Source organism: Capricornis sumatraensis, chromosome 10 (genome assembly GCF_032405125.1).
Source record: "Capricornis sumatraensis isolate serow.1 chromosome 10, serow.2, whole genome shotgun sequence".
In the NCBI taxonomy this organism is placed as follows: Eukaryota; Metazoa; Chordata; class Mammalia; order Artiodactyla; family Bovidae; genus Capricornis; species Capricornis sumatraensis.
Genome location: NC_091078.1, coordinates 10,255,249 through 10,276,431, shown reverse-complemented (window position 1 = coordinate 10,276,431; position 21,183 = coordinate 10,255,249). Strand labels below are relative to the sequence as shown.

General features: G+C 52.7%; 1 protein-coding gene across 3 annotated transcripts in view; it reads left to right on the top strand.

Moving 5' to 3' along the window:
• Positions 1–16,507, top strand: part of ANXA11 (annexin A11) — a 42,365-nt gene extending 25,858 nt beyond the window's left edge. Inside the window, exons 2-15 of one of the 3 annotated variants that reach the window (XM_068983212.1) lie at positions 26–88; positions 1,555–1,667; positions 2,575–2,961; positions 4,236–4,323; positions 4,564–4,658; positions 5,294–5,407; positions 7,538–7,628; positions 7,999–8,078; positions 8,208–8,264; positions 10,271–10,364; positions 12,726–12,821; positions 13,827–13,885; positions 14,085–14,207; positions 15,746–16,507. In XM_068983212.1, coding sequence (XP_068839313.1) covers positions 34–88; positions 1,555–1,667; positions 2,575–2,961; positions 4,236–4,323; positions 4,564–4,658; positions 5,294–5,407; positions 7,538–7,628; positions 7,999–8,078; positions 8,208–8,264; positions 10,271–10,364; positions 12,726–12,821; positions 13,827–13,885; positions 14,085–14,207; positions 15,746–15,805 — 1,512 coding nt within the window. In that variant the 5' untranslated portion in view covers positions 26–33 and the 3' untranslated portion in view covers positions 15,806–16,507. Of the gene's footprint in view, positions 1–25; positions 89–1,554; positions 1,668–2,574; positions 2,962–4,235; positions 4,324–4,563; positions 4,659–5,293; positions 5,408–7,537; positions 7,629–7,998; positions 8,079–8,207; positions 8,265–10,270; positions 10,365–12,725; positions 12,822–13,826; positions 13,886–14,084; positions 14,208–15,745 lie in introns of those variants that run through there. The other 2 variants (XM_068983213.1, XM_068983214.1) reach the window with 2 other exon arrangements.
• Positions 16,508–21,183: the final 4,676 nt, after the last annotated feature.

Sequence of the window (21,183 nt, the reverse complement as noted above, 5' to 3'; positions counted from 1 at the left end):
AGCACACTTTCCTCTTTCCTTTCAGATCTAGCCATGAGCTACCCAGGCTACCCCCCGCCCGCAGGTGGCTACCCACCAGCTGCACCAGGTAAGAAGGTCTGGGGCCTGTGGGCGAGGGATTGCCCTCTCTTCAGAGGGTCTAGGCATGGAGAGGGGGAGGAGTGATGGTGCTTTCCAGTCATTTCCTTGCTCCCTTCATACCCACACAGTGCAGCCAGAGGGGAAGGGGCTAGAGAAGATCTTGGATCCTGGGGCCAGGTGAGGCCAGGGTTTGAAGCCACTTCTGAAAAGCCAGGATGAGGCCAGGCCCCAGTCTCTTGCCTTACTAGCTGATAGGAACAGACAGATATGTTCCATTCTCTGAGACTCAGTTTCCTCCTTTGCAAATGAATTCAGGCGTCTCCATCACGGGGCTGGCCCAGGCAGGCCGCGATAGCCGGTAGAGGCTCTGGCACGGTGTCCTCTGGAGCACCGCGTGGTGACAGGCGCCCTGTCGCTCCCCCTGCCCCGCCTGCATGGTGCGTGCGCTCCCAGCAGCAGGGCCCCTGCGCGCAGCGCGGGGAGGCGGTCGCTGAGGCTGTGGGCCAGTAGCAGGGCGGCTGCGCCAGCCTGCCCGGTACCTGTGCCCCACCACTTCCGCCTCTGTTGGCACCGGAGCAGGAAGCGCGGGAACTGGCAAGTGACTCCGGGGAGGCTCTGTCCTGGGTGTCCCGGAGCTGGGAAGCCGCGCTGGAGGCCCCCAGGGCCTTTTTGCTGCCGTGGACAGGGCTGCTTCTGACAGGCCAGCCATGATGCTGGCTGCTGTGCTGCTCGTGAGGGCTTCGGTGAGGGCTGCCACGTGCGAACACTCACCGGGCTCCCAGCTGAGCCCTGCCTGGCAGTAACTCTCTCAGTCCTCCTCACAGCAATTGAGGCCATCACCAGCTATCCCCGCTTCACACGGGGCAACTGAGCCAGGATGGCTGCGTGCTCGCTCAGGGTGCATGCCCCGGTCCTGCTGGTGGCAGAGCTGGGGCTTCTTACTGCTGTTCCCCGACCCCTCCTCACAGCCAAGCCCTGCCTGCCTCTGTCCCGTCATCCTGCTCCTCCCTGCCTCTCACAGACGTGTGGTGACGGCACACAGCCAGATGAGCAGGCCAGCCCACCCCGCCCGCTGTGCTCGTCCGTCACTCTGGACTCGGAGTGCTCCCTGAGCTCCGCACTCTGCTGGGCTCAGCACAGCCTCCCTGAGTGACCTGTCTGTACTCCTGGTCCGTGGTGGTGAGCCCAGGAGAGCAGGTCTGCCCTTGGCCCTCCTGCCTTAATACCCCACAGAGAGTCTTGGGAGTGTTTGCTGAGTGGTGCCTTTCTCCCCAAAAGGTGGGGCAGGTTCCTTCTTCTCTTCTCTGGCAGCAGGATCAGGCTAGACTCTGTTGCCTGAGCGTTTTCACCGTGGCCTATAGGACTGCCCAAGGCTCTGCCTGGCCTCCTCTTTGACCGCCTGGGAGCTTGATGTCTCTGCCTTGTCCTCTTAGCTGTTGATCGACGGGCTGATGGACTCGGTGTTGCTTTCAGGTGGCGGTGCCTGGGGTGGTGCTGGCTACCCGCCACCCACCATGCCTCCCATTGGGCTGGATAATGTGGCCAACTACGCAGGGCAGTTCAACCAGGACTACCTCTCAGGAGTGGTGAGTCCAGCCTGCCTACTGGGCTGCCCCGGGGACCACTCTCGTGGGGCCAGAGGGAGAAAGGCTGCTGGCTTCCGGGGTGTCAGAGGGGTGTGTGTTTACCTGTGGGCACCGAGGGTGTCGCACTATATCTCACTCTATCTTAGGACAGAAGGGTTTCCACCGAGGCTCTCGCCAGTTCACTGTCCCTCTCTGCATCTCGTTTTTCTTGATAGTAAAGTGAGGGGTGGGGGAGTGTGTTGGGCTGCGTGGTCTTCCAGGTTCCTTTCAGTACTGGGGGATTGGGTCAGGGTGAGGAATATGCATTGAGCACCTTCTGTATGCGCTCAGCACAGGGACGGGAGAAGGGTGAGGGTGTGTGTGTGTGTGTCATGCATGTGTGACCGGATGCAGGTGTGTGTTGTCTGTGTTCATACATGTGGATGACTGTCCTGGTTGGGGGGGGCAGGTGCCTGGTAACACAGGCAGGCATGCTACTTTTGATTTGCTTATAAAATGGTGTATCTTATAATCTAAAGATAAACGTATGCTCAGTGTAAACAGTGCAACCACTGCGTAGTCTAATTTGCACCAGGCCCATGGTAGGTGCTGGGGATAGAAAACCCCAGCCCAGGAGTACCTGCCAGCCCCTGGGAGGAGACAGACAATAGCATGAGGGAACAGCGGTGTGGTGTCAGAGCGAGGCAGGCAGGGTAAGGGGCCAGTGGTGCAGGCTGGGGCATGGGGACAGAGGGCGGGCTCGGTAGGCCTGCTGAGAAGCTGGTGGTGCTCGGGGTCAGCTTGAGCCGAGTGTGGCTCCGGGGCTCCCGCTGAAGGGCTCAGGGTGGGGAGGGGCAGAGGGATGGATGGAGTGTGGCCTTCCCTCTCCAGGGCTGTTAGTCTAAGGCTCCGCTTTGTGGACTTTCAGGCAGCCAACATGTCCGGGACGTTTGGAGGAGCCAGCGTGCCAAACCTGTACCCGGGGGCCCCTGGCGGTGGTTACCCTCCAGTTCCCCCGGGGAGTTTCGGGCAGCCCCCTCCTGCTCAGCAGCCTGTTCCTTCATATGGAATGTACCCGCCCCCGGGAGGAAACCCACCCTCTGGGATGCCTTCATATCCGCCATACCCAGGGGCCCCTGTGCCAGGCCAGCCCATGTTGCCCCCTGGACAGCAGCCCCCAGGGGCCTACCCTGGACAACCGCCCATGACCTACCCCGGACAGTCACCAGTGCCACCTCCTGGGCAGCATCCGGCGCCGAGCTATCCAGGGTACTCGGGTTCTGGGACCGTCACCCCTGCCGTGTCCCCGGCCCAGGTAGGTGCCGACCCTGTGCTACTGCCTGTCCGGGCCTGGCCCTAATAGCCTGAGACACAGGGCCTAGTGTCCCCTAGCAGGGACGGGGGAGGGCCCAGTCCTGTAGCTCTGACTTGTGGTTTTCAGAGCATCACTTTCTCACAGACTCCCCACCCCTGCTTGCACTCCTGAGGGCCCAGGGAGCTGCCCTGTTTGTCCCAGCTTGGTTAGAGGGTCCCTGTGTGAGGCGGGTCTGAATGCTCCAGGTACTCTTCGTTCTTCTTGTGGTATTGACTGCCTGGGCTTTGTGAGAACTGTCTCAAAAGGCCTTTGCCCAGTGGCTCTTAGTCTTTAATCTCTGGATGTGCCCTCCCAGACTCAGAACCAGCCCCTTTGAGTGTGGAAAATTGCTGGCGGCTCTTGCAGGATTGCTCTTGACTCATTTTGGAGAGCAGTTCATGTTTGCAGAGCCTAGAATCCATTGTCATGGTTACACAGCCAAACCAGCCAAGCACAGGGCTAGTGGAGTGTGGTCGACTACTGTTTTTAGGCAGAGGGTCCAGTCCCCTCCTTCCCCAACACCCGCACATCCCCTACCCCTGCCCTGCCCTGCATCGCGCCTCTCTGCCTTCCCCTCATCTTCCTCTCAGCTTCTCTCCTCTGTTAAAGCCAGTTTGTCTGGCATTAGATGGATGATCTAATCCATCAAGGGAGAGTTTAGGCAGGAAAAATCCAGTGTGCTTGGAGCGTAGCCGTCATTGGAGGAAGAAGTCCAGCAGGCAAGCAGGTCACAGAGTCCAGAACACAGTCCAGGAAACCAGAGTGAATCCAGGAGGTAGCCGGTCTGCATGTACCATCGTGAAGGCTGGACACTTGAAGGCATCCCGGAGGAACACCTGTTTATGATGTGTAGAGAGTGGACTAAGCAGGGCTGTTAGGGGAGCCCCGATGTGCAGTGCTGAGGCCTTGAGGAGAGGCTAGGACCCTGTTCTGAGGCCTCCCCTCCATCTGGAGCCCCGGCCTGGAGGACCCAGGCATAGCGTAGATTTCCAGCATCAGGACTCAGCTCTAGGGAGGCTCCTCGCCATGGGAGCCCGGCAGATGCTTCAGTGCCAGGACACGAGGAGCGGCAATGGTCACATTAGGCCGACTCAGTGTTGAGTCCCCTGTGCTATCAACTGCAGACTCCTTCAGGTACCCCAACTTTTAGAAGGAAGGTGTTTCCAGAGTCTGGGGCAGGCAGTCTCACGTCTAGGAAATGCAGCATCTTACTGTCTGTCTGTCTGTCTGAGTAGTTTGGAAACCGAGGCACCATCACAGATGCATCTGGCTTTGACCCCCTGCGAGACGCTGAGGTCCTGCGGAAGGCCATGAAGGGCTTTGGTGAGAGACCCTGGGTGGCACGAGTCCCAGCTGCCTTCCCCGACTCCCTCGGCAGTCACACAGTGGCTCTGTGGGCTGGGGTCGCTGGGTGGAGGCTGCCTGGCCGCCGGGTTAGAGAGAGTGTGGATATGGGGATGTATCGCGGATGCTCAGGGGAATTGGAGGACCCAGGCCAAGAAAGTCTCTAGCCACAGAGCATCCCTGTGACCCCACGCCCACTCCCACCTCTCCTTCCACCAGGGACCGACGAGCAGGCCATCATTGACTGCCTGGGTAGTCGCTCCAACAAGCAACGGCAGCAGATCCTCCTGTCCTTCAAGACAGCGTATGGGAAGGTGAGTGTTGGTTCCTGGGACCAACAGGGACGGTCAGGGGTTCTTTCCTGAATCAGGGCATATCCTCCTGATAGGTGCAGCCTACTCCTGCTTTTCCCCAGGACCTGGATCTCCTAGATGGACCGACCGTAAGGCATGTTAGGGCGTTTCTTGGTGGCTCTCAACTGATGGCATCTTCTAGAGGCAAAGGATGCTCTGAAGTAGAAATCCCAGAGTCCACAGGGTACTGAAGTTTGCTGAGAGGTGCCCGGGGATCTGGGTTCTATCCTGGCTCTGCCATGACTCACCGAGACCATGGGCAAGTTATTTCTCTTTGAAAGAAGAGGCTTTAAGTACTGAACATACAGAAGTTTGACTCTGGGGGCTTTTGGATCTTACTAATAGAAAGATAAGCACTGAGTACATAGAGGCTAGAGCATGCGGGCTAGTGCTCTGGCCTAGTGTCTCTCCTACTTTAATGGGCTATGAGTTCCCTGGGAATCTGGTTCAAATGCAGGTTACAATTCTGTAGGTCAGTCTGGGGCCTGAGGTTTGTCTTTTCTGTAAATGCTGCTGAATCTGGGATATTGTTCCCTATTGGTCACCTCCTGTGGATTCTCAAAATAGGTTTTTTGTTTTTCTAAATGTCCAATTAGGATTTGATCAAAGATCTGAAATCGGAACTGTCAGGAAACTTTGAGAAGACAATCTTAGCCCTGATGAAGACTCCTGTCCTCTTTGATGCTTATGAGATAAAGGAAGCTATCAAGGTGTGTATGTTCTGTGTGTGTGGACGTGATGGACAAAGGCCTAGACCACGTGTGTGTCATAGCTCAATTATTAGCTACTGTTGTCAGTATAGCTCCTGGGGTCCAAGTTGTGTAGAAAAGGGAATTTCTGGTGGCTCCTCCAAGAGGCAAATGAGGCATCACTCATCATCAGGGAGCATCTAAGTCTCTCTGCCTTAAATGGTGGGAGCTGGGGTTCAGAGGAACTCAGTGATGCTCTGATAGTAGGGGTGGGAGGAGTGGGCGATACCATCCTCATTCATCAGGACTCTGTTGTTAGCAGATAACAGAACACTCTTGAGGAGCTTAAGCAGAGCCAGGGTGGAGAATCAGGAGGATAGCGACAGCAGCCTGACCTGGAGAGGGACGGGACTGGGCAGAATCTCTCACGCCTGCTGCGTGAGTGTCTGCTTCATTCTTCCAGCTGCTTCTGTGCCTCTCCCTCTTTGGCACAGCATCCCTGTGGGCCCCTCCCTGAGTACCCGTCAGAGATCCAGCCACAGAAGAGGCCAGCTGTCTCTTGGTCCAAATTCCAAATAGGAGGCCGGTTTTGATGGACTTGGTTTGGGTTTAGCCTCTCCCTAGTCCTGTGACTGCCAAGACCCTCAGCAGGTGCCTGTGGATGGGCTGGGGCCACGCCCACAGATGGGGGAGTCCTTGGGAGCTGAGCAGGTGCCCCAGAAGGAATCTAACCTTCCTCAGGGCCTAGTGGGCACAGTGACTCTTCCCGCCCTGAAGAGGCATCCCCTGAAACTAGGTTCATCTCTCCGTGGGTGTCAAAAGACACAACTAAGCCAAGGAGCAGGAGAAGGTGACTCCGTGGACTGTAGCCTGCCAGGCTTGTCTGTCCATGGGGTTCTCCAGACAAGAATACTGGAGTGGATTGCCATTCCCTTCTCCAGGGGATCTTCCCAACCCAGGGATCGAACCCGAGTCTCCTGCATTGCAGGCAGAGTCTTTACTCTCTGAGCCCCCCAGGGAAGCCCAGAAAGCAGGGGAGGATTTGTTACTTGCAGTGAGTAAGAGCATCAGGGGTCTTTCCCAAAGCAATGTCTCCTGGAACTGCAAAAATGGGGAGATTTTAAGCTAACACGTGCATATTCGTGAAGGGGCTTGACTGGTCCACAGAGTCCATACCTGAAAAGGTCGACCTCATCATCCCTTAGGTTCCATTTGTTTGGGTGGTTGAGCGCCCAGAAGGGCTTAAATTCTGCAGAACAGCTCAGGAAAGTGCTTCAGGCTTGCCTTTACCATTGACGCAGAACCCAGGGTCTGTATGTTTTGTTATCTTGCCTGTTGCTCTGTTGTTCCCTTAAGGACAAGTACTGTGGCCAGGCTTAGGTCACAAAATGGTTTAGGCCAGAAATGGGTTCTCTTGTGTCGAGAAAGTCCTTCCTGATTCTGTTGCTTCCAGTACACCCTACCATATCTGCCTCCAGTATCACTCCCATTTCATGGTCCAGGAACCGGAGGCACAGAGAGGTGAAGTAACATGCCGAAGGTCACACAGCTAGTGATCGTGAGAACCTAGGTGCAACCCGATGCAGAAAGCAGGCTACTGACTCTGTCCGCTGCCTCCTCACTGTCCCTTCCTCAGCCGTCTCTTCCATCCTCAATGTTGTTGCCTTTTCTTAGGTGTCTCCAGACACTCCACTCTCCACTCTGGGAGTCAGGTTTTCCCACGTGTCGACGCTCTTGCTTTCAAACTGTTTTCTCAGTTGTTTGTCACTTTATTCATGGACTGAACTTGGAATAAAACAGATCTAGGTCCGCCTCTCAGCCCCACCATTGACTGTGTGGCCTTGGACAAGTCACCACACTTCTCTGATTTCTTGGTGTCCTGGAAGTTGGAATGGGGATAATCCTTCAAATGGATCTCCACTTGTCACCATGTTGCTCTCTTTCCTGGTACTTTCCTGGGACTGTGGGGGGGGAGTTTGGCTGCTTCAGGCCGGGGTAGCAGCAGCAGCAGCAGCATGATGAGTGGGTCTGTGTCTGTGGCCTCTTCCACTGGGGTTTGTGTCCTGAGGGATCATGGCACCTGCTCTTCCCTGCGTGCCAGCAAGGAGGCTGTCACAAGCTCCTGCTTTGTCGTGCGCTCTGGCTCCGCAGGGGGCGGGCACTGATGAAGCCTGCCTGATCGAGATCCTCGCCTCCCGCAGCAACGAGCACATCCGGGAGCTGAACAGACTCTACAAGACAGGTTAGGCTGGCCCCAGGGCCTCAGCCTCCGTGGCCACACCCTCTCCCTCCCGGGGCCTGAACTCTCCCTTCCTGACCTTGTCTCCTCGTCTCCTGCCATCCCCAACACACTGGGCTTCCATCCCAGGCCCAGCCCTGATTGCTGTTTACACAGAAGCAGGTGACTGAGCTTAAGAGAGGGCTGAGGGAAAACCTGGGTGTGCCCAGGGCCAGGTCAGCCTGGGAGCATAGCCCTTCCTAGCCTCCAGTTGTGTGTTCCTGGGGGCCGTGTGGACCACCTGCTCCTCGTGCCAGCGCTCACTGTTGACTGTGCAGTGGGCAGCTTGGTCCACGGAGCTACAGGGTGGCCCTTCCTGGCATCTCGCTTTCAGAATTCAAAAAGACCCTGGAGGAGGCCATTCGGAGCGACACGTCAGGACACTTCCAGCGGCTCCTCATCTCTCTCTCTCAGGTACTTTCCCAGGGCAGAGCTTGGGCCCACGGTAAGGAGAGGTGAGCGTCTGAGCCACGGGGAGAAGGAGCAGGGAGGGAGGATGTGGCTCCAAGGAGTGGCCTTGCCTCACGGCCTGCTTCCTTTCAGGGAAACCGGGATGAAAGCACAAACGTGGACATGACCCTCGTCCAGAGAGATGTGCAGGTGAGCGTGACGGCCGCTCACCTGGCTTCCTGAGCAGAGGGCGCTTCCCACTTCCTTGTGTTATGAGGGGTGGAAACAGCAAAGATGAGGAGTGGATTCCAGACTCTGAGTTTCACAGGCTCTGCTGCTTATCAACCGTGTGACCTTGAGCAGGTCACTCACCTCCATAGGCTTCATTCAGCCTCCTGCCCTGTAGGAGGGACCACGTGGGATAATATTACTTTCAACAGTTGGTAGATCAGTGATGGATGTGGGATTTCATGTGACTTGGTACTTCTCTTGTGTTTGTTTGCCTAGACCATTATTCTGTTAAGCTTTTGATTTGAGCCTAGAAACCAGCTGCCATGTTAGTTGTGTAGCCTTAGAATTCTGCCCTTGTCTCCAGCCTGGTGTGAATTGCAGGCTAAAGGGGGAACTGTCTCTGGCCATTTCCTCTTTTTGTCCAGGGATCCAAGCGCCTCTCCAGAGTCATTTGGGTTTCCCACCAGTGATGTCAGACCACCGTAGCAGTTCTGCTTGGAGAGGGCCCCAGCTTCCTGGTGGGCTGGAGGGCACCGAGGTGTCCAGGTGAGGACACTGAGGCCCAGGAAGGCGGAGCTGTGTCCCGAGAGACCTGGAGGCAGAGCCTAGACAGAGGCCCAGACGCCCCGCTCACTCCCTGTGCCCAGACAGCGCCTGCCCCTGCCCTGGTCCCGGTCCCCTCCTTAACATCTCCCTGGCCTGGGACCCCCATTTCCATAACTGAACTTGAGGCTGGACATCCTTAAAGCCCCAGGCTCTGGCCTTGCCCAGTGGGGACTTTCCCATTGCTGTTTCCTGTCCAGGCCATTTCTTAGCTCAGGCAGAAGTTGCCTTGGTTGAAGGGTTTTGTGCCGACTACTCTGCCTTCTTAGTTCTGGACCTGCTTGGCCTCAGCTTGACTTGTGGGGTCTCTGAGCCCCTGATGGGCACCTTCTGCCCTCAAATATTGGTGCCTTTAAGTCCACGAGCTGCTGCTACCTGAGGCTCGGAAGGCACTTTGGAGCCATCTGGTTCAAAGGTTGCCGATTGGCATATATACTGAGCTTAGACCTTCAGCAGTTTAAGAAGAAACTGCAAATTCTTCCCATTTACAAACATAAAATGGTGTATGCAATGAAATGATAGGCAGGCACCTATCACATAAAGTCCCACATCCATAACTGCGCTCTGTCAATTGTAATATCGTTATTCTGTGTTTCCGCTTATAGATAGGGAAACTGCCTTTAAAGGTGAGAAATTTCACATGGGACATCTGGATTTCTGGCTCCCCTGCCAGCTCAGTTGGTAGAGAATCTGCCTGCGGTGCAGCAAACCCAGGTTTGATGCCTGGGTCGGGAAGATCCCCTGGAGAAGGAGATGGCAACCACTCTAGTATTCTTGCCTGGAGAATTCTAGGGACAGAGGAATCTGGTGGGCCACGGGCTTGTAAGAGTTGGACACGACTTAGCAGCTAAACCACTACGTGAAAAGTGGATCTGGGGGCTGTGAGCCTTGTTTCTCTGTCCTCTTCTCAGCTGAGAAGCACCTCTGTGTAGTCCCCATGGTCCCCACCACTCTCTGGCCTTAAACTGCCCTGATTCCTGCATTTAAGTTACCCAGTGGCCCCTTTGGGCTTTCAGGTTGGTGGCTCTGAATCTAATTCACTCTTCCCACTTTAGAGTGGAGAACACAGAGAGGGCCAATGACCTGCCTAGAGTCCCGTGGCAAGAGGGTAGCCGAGCTAGAACTCAACCCTGTTTTCCTTTGTACTGCTGCCCCCTGGTTCCTTGCCTGTCCTGGACCCCAGTGGCCTAGGCTCTCCCGGCCCAGGGGATGTGTGGATGGCATCTGTCTCAGCACAGTGAATGGAACTCAACTGGGGCCCTGTCCCCCTCTCCCTCCCCTCTGGGCTTCAGGGCCCAGAGATTCTGCCCAGCTGTCCTAGGTGACGTGGGCCTGGAGTCGGGGGTGAGGCCTGCATGCCTGTCTGTCCATCTTCTGTCCAGGAGCTCTACGCAGCCGGGGAGAACCGCCTGGGAACAGATGAGTCCAAGTTCAATGCGATTCTGTGCTCCCGGAGCCGGGCCCACCTGGTGGCAGGTAAGGCTGCGCTGGCTGCCCTGTAGCCAGGAAACGGAAACCTTTGGCAGTTCCTCGCTGCGTGGGCCTTTCGCTTCCTTGAAAGAGCCCCCTAGTGGCGATTTGCAGGATTTTATCAGCGTGTTTCCTGCCTGTGCTGGAATCTGGTTCTGAGGAAAGCAAGGAAGGTGAGAGAAAGGGGGGCCTCCTGATGGTGGGTATCTTTACCTGCTAGAATGTGGAATTTCACAGTTTGTTTGGGAGCAGTTTTTAATTTCTTTTTTTTATTGAAATATAGTTGATTTACAATGTTGTGCCAATCTCTGTTGTACAGCAGAGTGAATCAGTTTTACACATGTATGCATTCTTCTGTAAGTTTTCTTTTCCACGGTTTATCCCGGGAGATTGGATATAGTCCCCTGTACTGTACAGGAGGAAGCCCTGCTGACAGTTGCGTGGACTTAGGTGTCCGTCTTGAATAAAACGGGGAGCCGGTGGAGGGCTCGGTGTGAGCGAGGGCTGTGATTTGCCTTAGGTTTTGCAAGTGTACTGGCACGTGTACTGAGAAGAGTGGCGAGGTCTCTGGTGAAGAAGGAAACCAGTTAGGAGACGGCCGCAGTCAGTCCAGGGGAGGACTGATGGTGTGGACAGCTGGTAGGAGCAGGTGGTGAGCAGGGGTCAGATTCTGGCTCTGTTTGCGGATGAATTGGCTGTGGAGTGTGAGAGAGAAAGGACCCCGGGATTTATCCTCGCTGAGCCAGTGGGAGAGGGCAGGGCCCTTGACTGAGAGTGGAAGGCTTTAAGGAGGGGAGGGGGTCAGGAGCCACAGGTGCCGTGGAAGCTACTAGGTGTGTGAGCCCGGAGCTCTGGAGAGGTCTGGCTAGAGGTGGAAGTTTGGGAGCTGAGTGGGTCGAAGGAGTTTGAGGCCCCGGGACTGCAAGTGGTCCCCCCGGGAGGGAGCACAGCGGTCTGAGGATAGGGCTCTGGCGAGGGCAGGAGACGTAGGAGGGACACCCCGAGAAAGGGGTGTCCTAGAGGCCAGCAGTGTTAGCGCAGAAGAGGGCAGGTGAGGATGGAGAATGGTGACTACACCTAGCAGCGGGGTGGGATCTCCAGCACCCACTGTGTGCGTGCACTGAGCCTTTAATAAATGCCAATAGATGCCATTCTCCCGCTTCACAGATGAGGAATGGGGTGTAGGCCAGCTGGGGAATTCAGGCACCCAACTGGTAACGTGGCAGAGCTGGCGCTTGCCCTCAGGCTGCCTACCTCCACAGCACATTTGAACCTCTGCACTGTACTGCAGTGGAGCAAGTGCGCACACATGCTCGTCTTGGTCATTATTTTAATAAGCATGAAATATGTTTATAGCACATCAGGACTGCATGAATGATACTAGTCAGGAGAAAAGAGGAGCTGATCTGAGTTGGATTCAGAGGTGGGAGAAATCATGATTCTGACACGTGAATGACAGCAGTTTGGAGAACAGAGAAACCGAGACCTTGGCCAGGGAAGAGGGGGTCCTATCCTGGGGCAGAGCGCAGGTCAGGACCCAGGTCTCCATGGCTCCACGTGCCTCTCGGAACCTACAGCCCGCTTCCAATGGGTGCTCAGCCCAACCCAGGGTAAGCTGGGGGGCCAGAGTTGTGTTAGCTTACAGTCAGATGGAGAAAGACCGACACACAGAATGATGGAGAAGGGCCGGGACTGGAGGTGGTGGATCTGAGCAGAGCGTATTGGTGTCAGGGCTCCTGGACAGGGGATTGAGGTGCAGGTAAGGGGACTGAGTGAGCAGGCTGGGGGGCGGGGGAATGCACTTGCCTTGGGGTGAAGAACCGGCAGACTTGAGAGCTGGGCCAGCGTGGTCACCGGGACTGCCTCGGGTGCCAGGAGCAGAGTGGGAGAGGCGGGCTCTGGGAGGAGGCAGAGCTCTCACCACGCATCCTGTCCGAGTCAGCTCGGGCAGCCATAATAAAATACCACGGGCCGGGTGGCTTAAACAGCAGGAATCTGTTTTCTCCCAGTTCTGGAGGCCAGAAGTCCAAGATCACGGTGCCGGCAGTGAGGGTTTCTCTTGCGGCCTCTCTGCTTGGCTCGCACGTGGCCCCTCCTTACTGTGTCTGAGCATGCTCTTAGCTCTGTGTTTGCAGCCCTGGTGTTTGCTTGTGTATCCAAATCTCCTTTTCTTATAATAACACCAGTCAGATTGGATCCGGGCCCATGCTGAGGGCCTCATTTTAACTTAATTACCTCTTTAAAGACTATCTCCAAGTACAGTTAAATTCTGAAGTCCTGGGAGTTGGGACACTTCAACACAAGAATTTGGGGCATGCGTCAGGGACAGAATTCAGTTCATAATGTGTCCCTCTGTCTTCCCTCTAGTTTTTAACGAGTATCAGAGAATGACAGGACGTGACATTGAGAAGAGCATCTGCCGGGAGATGTCTGGGGACCTGGAGCAGGGCATGCTGGCTGTGGGTAGGTGTCTCAGCCCGCCCGCTGGGGCCTGGGGTGTGTTGTGAGTTTTCTGGGTGCTCATCCACCCTGTGGTTGAGGACGAGCATAGTGAAAAGGTCCAAGATTGTTAAATCCAGCTGCCTACGCAGTGGGAAATCACGCTGCTTCCTGGATCAGTGTGTAGTTGTGCCCCCAGCCGTCTTGTTTATATTTTAAGCCCAGCCCCAGGGAGGGAGCTGCAGTGTGAGCACCAGTGGGAGCACGACCAGCCGCTCTCCGGGAGGAAGATGACTCATATCCTGCCAAGTCTTCTCTAAAAATACATCCCTGCAGGCAGTTGTCAGATGTTTGTGATGGAAACACGTGGAAAGGCTTTTTTTTACTTGCAACAGCAAAACAGGCCCTGGCCGAGGAAAGCTGGCGTAGCTCCCAGGACGCTGTGCGCCTCCTACGGTGCCTGGGTTCTGCCCTCCAGAGCAGGGCCTGGCACGCTCCAGGCCAGCCCTCCCCCAGCCCTCCCCCGGAGGGTGTGGCCCCTCTTTGTACCCACTTGGGACTCTCACGGGCTGTCCGTCTCTGCTCTGCTTTTCTGGGAGCTTTCTGAGCGGGGCAGGTTCCCTGTGTCCCCCATGGTAGCTGTCATGGCCTGAGAACCCCAGTTAGACATTCATTCTGCTCAGACATCCTTCCCCCCGAGGGCCGCACCATCCCCAGTGGGGCCCCTCCTGCCTGAGCAGCCGTATGGCTCCTAACCACCATCCACATTCCTTCCCTACACAGCTTCCTCCATCACACTGGTTATCAGGAAGGGGGTTGCGTTGGTGTCCAGGCTCTGCGTGTTTCTATTCCAGAGGGCTGGAGTCAGGATCGTGGGATGATTGAGCCTGAGGGAGATGAGGGGGGAGGAAGATGGATGCAGAGGTTGTTTGATGGACAGCCGGCCTTCTGAGAGGAGGCTGTGTGCTCCATGCCCCGCTAGACTTGAGTTTTCTGCAGATCAGCTTATGCTTTGTTTCTCTCTTCCAGTGAAATGTCTTAAGAATACCCCAGCCTTCTTTGCTGAAAGGCTCAACAAGGCCATGAGGGTAGGTAATCCCCAGGTGCAGGGTCTGGGTGAGGGGGGTGTCTCAGTCCATCCTGTGATTGGGACCTTACTCAGGGGAGGAAGCTTGAGGAGAGCCAGCCTTCCTCCAGAGGGGGCAGGGAGGGGCCCAGGGCCCAGGAAGGGTGGGGACTGGATGGTGAGGAGGTCTACAGCTCATGCCCTTGGGCCACTCTCTTTAGGGAGCCGGAACCAAAGACCGGACCCTGATCCGCATCATGGTGTCTCGCAGCGAGATCGACCTCCTGGACATCAGAGCGGAGTATAAGCGGCTGTATGGCAAGTCGCTGTACCACGACATCACGGTACGGGCCTCTGGGGGCCGTCTGGGCTGTCTCCCTGGCCGCTCCCCATCCCCTTTGCTCCTCCTCCTCACAGCGCCATGGGCCTGGCCTCAGCCAAGCATGGGCATCTCGCCTGTGGTCCTCTACTCGCCCTCTTCGGTTTTCACTTGTTCATCTGCATGCACAGCAGCAGCTTGTCAGCTCCTGACGGCAGGGAGGGTCTTGACCTTGCTCTCGCCCCACCCTCCATCCCAGCATCCAGCACAGCTGCTGTTGAGCAGGTGGCTGCCAGAGGAGGGTCCACAGACAGCATGAGAGACTCGCAGCACCCCCTCCCCCCCCCAACATGAATGCCTGGGGCCTGGCCTTCAGAGTCCAGCCGCCCCGTGGATCTGGCATCCGTCAGGGAGAGCTCAGGGCCCAGGCCCCCCGGAGGGTGCATGCTCTGGCTCCCTGACGAGCCACCTCTTGCAGGTTTATGGGGGAGGCAGCACAGGGAGGCGGTTCAGAGCGAGGGCCCGGGGGTCACACCACTTGGGGTCCAATTCTGGCTTTCCTGTTAATATTTGTTCACTATGTGATCTCACACAGCTTGCTTAAACCTCCCTGAACCCTAGTTCCATCATCCTTAAGATGATCCCACCCCCAGAAGTGTTGGACCTTGAAGGAAGCGGTCCATGTAAAGCATATTGTGTGACGTGTACGTGTCTAATAGATGCTAGTGCCTCTTTATCACTGTGTGCCAGAGACAGTCTGACAAAATTGATTTCTGTTGCAGGAGGAGTGGGAAGGAGGGAGGCTTCTGATAGTTAAATTCTGAACTCACATGAAGCTTAAAATTGAAGTTGCCACACCCAGGTCCTGATTTCAGACTCACTGATGTTTGATGTTGGGCATCTTCTTGAGAGAAGCTTCTCTCTCTTTTCTCGGCTATAGAAACAATGCTGCTGATAGCAATCTTGTGTGTGCCAGAAGGCTGTGGGCATCTGGAATAAGCCATAGGCCTTGTCCTCAAGGAAGAAAATGATTAGAGATTAGCTCATTGTGGCCTTACTTCTAAGTGCAGTGGACAGTTGGAGGAGAGCTCAGTGTGAACTGGGAGCTGAAATAGTAGCTGTCTCCTCCACCAGATGGTCGTATCACCGCAGATGGCATTTCCGGCACAGGACACAGTAGTGCCTTAGGGTATAATCCCTGTTTAGCACAACAGAAACGCACTGGGCAAAGACCGCCATCAGTCAGACCTGGGTAGGGGTGTTTTCGGGCTGTTTTAAACATTTTTGTGTTTGTTTTTCAAATTCTGACTTTGATCATTGGGGTGAGTACAGCTTTCAGTTTTTTCACTGGAGGAGACTAGGGAGGCTGAGCTACACTGTCCACGGTCCATGCACCTGTGAGGCCAGCATGTGAGCTGCTCACCTGCTCAGCAAAATGGGAAATTTCGTAAGATAGGGCCACCTCTCTGTAAGGGCACTTTGGGCAGAAGAAAATCAAGAGCCAGGAAGCCAGAACTGGTCGAGCCTTTCTTAACTTGATGTCTTACTCCTTTCTGTGACCAGGGAGACACTTCAGGGGATTACCGGAAGATTCTGCTGAAGATCTGTGGTGGCAACGACTGAGCGGTGGCTGGCGGGTCACTTCTGTCCACCCGCTGGCAACAGCAATGCCAGGAAAAGGCCGAAAGAATGTTTGTCTGTTTCTAACAAATCTACAGAGTAGCCCCCAGGTGTCACAGTTCAGACCAACTGTAGAGCCTCGGCCCCATCTCCTCCCCCGCCCTTGATCCGTGCATTGTGCTTGTGCCCGAGAACCTAGTCAGCCTTGAACTCTCAGGACGCCTCCTCCCATCCCCACCCCTCACAGCCTCTTGCAGCTGAAGTAGATATTTTGTTTCCTGACTCATGCAATCATTCCCCTTTGCTTATGGCTGAAACTCTTGGCTTCCTTCTAGTCATGTAATTTTGTATGTTCAGAGGTTTTTTGTTTTTTTTTTTTTAATATATAGTTGCAGACAGTTGCATACACGTCTTTGCTGCATACAAAGTTTGGGTGTGAAAGAGGTAGGGGGTTGGAGTGCCATGTCTTCACTGAGGAGTAAAAGGGAAAACCTTTAAGGGTACACTTTCTGCATCTGGTGAAAATGTGTCATGAGCTTTGTTATTGCCAAACTCACTCCTTTTTAGAAAAGAAAAGGCCAGAAAGTCATCTGTTCTTTCTTCCACACAAACCACAAGAACAAAGCCAGTTCCCTGCCAGTGACAGGGCTTCTTGTAATTGAGAATGTGCCTTAAACCTGAATGTCGATGGCCAAATGCTGTTTCCAAATTAAAGTCAGCCAGCTCTGGAACGTTCTGGAAGTGTTTTCTTGGTGCCAGTTTGCTTTCTCGTGCTTCATGATTCTGCCCTGTAGCTTAGGGGTTCCATCCTTATTAGCTCGTGAAAAGTTTTTTGGCTTTAAATAGAAACTTGTGCTTCGGAAACCCTGAATATAAGTAATTTTCACGGACTGGGCCTTAAGGACATGAGAAATGGAGGTTCCTGAAATCTTTGCTCAGGGTCTGGATGCTGAAAAGGCACACAGAGTTTTTAGTAAGATGTGGGTACAGTGAAGTCCACTAGGGCAAGTAAGAGGAGTGTGGCCCTTCCCCCAGGTCTGGAAGGAAGGGCACAGGCTGAAGGGATTATGCATGACTCCTGGAGATAGCCTTACAGCAGAAAGTCAGAGAGGCATGATATCAGCTCCTCCCCGCAGGGATGCTTCAGTCTGAAAGGGAGCTCCAGGCTGTGGTCTCACGGTGGGCCCTTTGCCCCTTTGTTGGTGGTATCACAAGTCAAGTCCAGAAGGGGCAGACTTTCTAGAAATTATTGTGTCTCATCCAGAAACCCAGAGCTTGTCTTCTGGTCAGTGGTCTCCACTCCCTTCCTGGTTTTTTATGTTGAAGGTTTAGAAAGGAGAGAAGCCAGAGGCTAGGGTGGGAGCCCAAGCCTGCTGATCCCTAGCAAGGACCCCAGCGAGTACCTTGTCCACAAAGCAGACATCTGCTTGGGGACACCAGTTTGTCTCCTCCCTGCCTTCTGGACACAAGAGGAAATGGCCTAAGGGGCATGAACTGGACAGAGCCTGGTCTACCCTGCCAGAGAATGCTGCTGAGGTCTCCGGAATGGAAGGCAGGCAGGCCCTGCTTGTCACTTCAGCTCTGCCTCAGTTCCTGTGCCTCGAGCCACTTGACCAAGACCCAGCACACTTGGCCATCCTTGTGCTTTGGCAGGGAGTTATATTCCTAGCCGAGAAATCAAGTAAATCATTTCCCCAGGCAGATAGTAGCTTAAAATGTTCTTCTAAATGTTCTTCTCTGTCTTCTTCTAAAAACAAGGACATCATTACTCATCCCTCCACCTGGCCCTATACGGGGTTCATTCTCAGCAGAGGATCCAATCAGTCAAGTCCCCAACTCTACAAGGGGCTTTTATCCCCTCCCACTCCTTGGAAAACTCACTTTGGCCTAATACTGGTGTCCACTCTAAACCCAATGCAGCCCTGAAGCAGAAAGAACACTGGTCCAGAAGTCAGGCATCCCCATTCTGGCCTCAGCTCAGCTACTGATTTGCTGTGTAACCCTGGGTAAGTTACTTCTCCTCTTTGGGCCTAAAATGAAGGGGAGACTAGATCAGAGCTTCTTAAACTTCATTGTAGTCAGCAAAAATGGTAGAGTAGGGATCTTGAAAAGACTGTACCTCCAAAAAAGTGACAAGATGGCAAAACTATCAGAATCAACTTTATGAGAAATCTGGAAATGAACTGAAAGTTTGTAGCAACCAAAAAAAAAAGCTTTAAAAAAACAAAAACTGAGTCTTGATAAGAGGGTCTTGTGGCATTCTCCCTATCCAGCCTTATCCTCCTCACCCCAGCCTGGCAGCCTCAAGAACAGTATCCACAGTCCTTTATAGGTTCTTAGCAATGGATGGAGCAGAATGGACCTTGTTCTCAAGAATGGTTGGTTGTTTTGATCTGTCCAGTTGCTTCCAGGAAGACTGACTCAAGTGACTTTCTTTTATTTTACCTAATTTGGAACTCTTGCAAGGTGGAGGTGGCAACCCTCAGGGACATTTGAAGGCAGTTTCATTAGCACTAATGCCTGGAGAGAGGGGTTACAGTTGGGGCAAACAGGTGACAAATTGAAAAGTTTGGGGAGCAAAGGCTGACAGTGTGATGCTTTGCAGAGTAATGGTTTTGGAGTGCTCCCACTAACTCCTGGGAATCTGGAAGACCAAACGCATGTTCAGGGCTGGGTATATGCTCAGAAGACTTGCCTCTGGCAGACCTTCAGGCTCTGCATTTGCAGGAAGTGAATGCTACTGCAGAGTCACAGACTGGCTGGCTGAATATCAAAAGATTGCCTCCAGTACACACAGAACACATTTGTAAAGACTGGGAGATTGGGGTTTTGTTGTTCCAGGAGTTAAAGGAAACGTTGAATCACTAGAGGCCATTAAGTTAGCTGAACAGATACTTCAGTGGCCACACTTGACAGAGAACACAGACTTTAAAAAAAATCAGTTCAGAAAGTCACTAGAGAAACTACAAGAAATTCAGCAAGCAGCAACAACAGACTCAGGAAGGGAAGGAATCTGATTTCCAGAGTTTTCACATAATGTTCAAAAACTGCCCAGTTTTCAACAAAAATTACAAGGCATGCAAGGCAACAAAGTATGACCCAAAGACAAGATCACTTAGGTTCAAGAAGATACTTGAGAAAGCAGAAGAAAGAGTTGGCAAACTTCAAGATAGGTCAATTGAGATCTCGCAGTCTGAGGAGAGAAGTGAACGGAGCCTAAGACCTGTGGGGCCTCATCAAGTGTACCAACACACACACATGGGAGTGAGAGGAGAGAGAAAGCAGAAATATTTGAAGAAACAGTGGCTGGAATCTTACAAATTTGATGAAAGACATTATCCACACATCCCAGGAACTCAGATCATAAGGGGTATTTTTATGAAGATCTGCTTTGAGACACATTATAACCAAAGTGTTGACGGACAAGGAATTGTGAAGTCAGCAATAGAGAACTGCCTTGTCACATACAAGGGGTCTTCAAAAATGTTAACATCTGATTTCTTGTCAGAAACCATGGAGGCTAGAGGGTTATGGGATGACCTATTCAGTGCACTGGGAAAAAATGTCAGCAGGAATCCTATATCTAGCAAAATAGTCTTCAAAAATGAGGGAAAAATTAACATTCCTGGGTGAACAGAAATTGAGACAGTTTTTTGCTAGTAGACTTTCTGTATGAGAAATGCCAAAGAAAGTCCTTCAAACTGAAATGAAAGGATACTGTAATTAAAATCCACATGAAGAAATCAAACACTGTTAAGGTATTAACGTGGCTAAGTCACTTCAGTCGTGTCCAACTCTTGCCGTCCTGTGGACTGTAGCCCGCCAGGCTCCTCTGTCCGTGGGATTTTCCAGGCAAGAGTACTGGAGTGGGTTGCCATTGCCTACTCCAGAGGATCTTCCTGACCCTGGGATACAACCCGCGTCTCTCATACCTCCTGCACTGGCAGGCAGGTTCTTTACTACTGTACTACCTGGGAGGCCCGTAAGTACTTTAAAGGGAGTAAACGCTCCAGTTAAGAGCATACCCTGATGAAATGTTTAATCCATCAAGACATAACAACTATAAATACACAGGCATCTAACGGTAGAGCCCCGGAAAGTCAGAAACGTGACGATGGAAGGGAGAGGCAGTTAAGCAACAGTGGGTGGAGACTTTGGCACCTCACTTACCCTATTGGATAGAACAGACGAAAGGAGTAAGATACTTGGGAATAAATTTAACCAAGGTGGTGTAAGACACACTAAAAAAAAACAAAAAAAACAAAAAAAAAACACCTGTGCTCATGGATTAGAAGACAGTACTGTGGAGATAGCAATACTCTAAAAATTCATCTATAAGTTCAATATGTATCAAAACTTCAACTGCCTTTTGTCCATGTGGACTGGCTGATCCTTAAATCCATAAGGAATTGCATGGAGTTCCTCAAAAAGCCAAGAGTCTTGAAAAGGAACAAAGAGAACTCCTAGTTCTTAATTTCAGAACTTGCCACAAAGCTGTAGTAATTCAGTGTGATACTGGCATAAAGAAGGTATATAGAAACATGGGGTAGAATTGAGATGTAAACCTGATGCTAAAATAGTTCTTGACAAGGGTGTCAGGACCATTCAATGGGGAAAGAATATTCTCTTCAACAACTATCCACGAACCAACTAATGAAATTGAATCTTCACCTCACACCACATACAAACATTGACCTAAAATAGCTTTAAACAAAACAATGTGAGAACTAAAGCTATAAAAATCTTAGAAGACAGGAATAAATAATTCATAACTTTGGGTATGTCAGTGGATTCTTAGATTGATACCAAAAGAACAAGCAAAAAATAGATAAATTGAATTTCGTCAAAACAAATTTGGATATCAAAGGACACTATCAAAATAAGACAACCCACAGAATGGGAGAAAACACTTGCGAATCATCTCTCTGATAAAAGTTTAGTATCCACAATACATAAAGAACTCTTAAAACTCAACAGCAAAAAGACAACCCAGTTTTTTAAACGGGCAAAGGATTTGAATAAACTTTCTCCAAAACAGATAACAAAAGTGACTGACAAGCATGAAAAGATGTTCAGCGTCACTAATCATCAGGTGAATGCAACTTAAACCCACGAGATGCCCCTTCACGTCCAGTGTGATGGCTGGCACCAGGGAGGTGCGTTGGGGAGGATAAGGAGAAACTGAACGTCGTACATAAATATTGCTAGTAGGAGCGTAAAGTGGTACAGTGGCTGTGCAAAAATGGTGAATCTTCAAAAACTTAGAGTTACTATTTGACTCAACAATTCCATCTGAGAGAAGTGAGAACACATACCCACCCAAACATACGCATGAATGAATGTTCATAGTGTTATTCAGAATAACCCCAAAGTGCAGACAA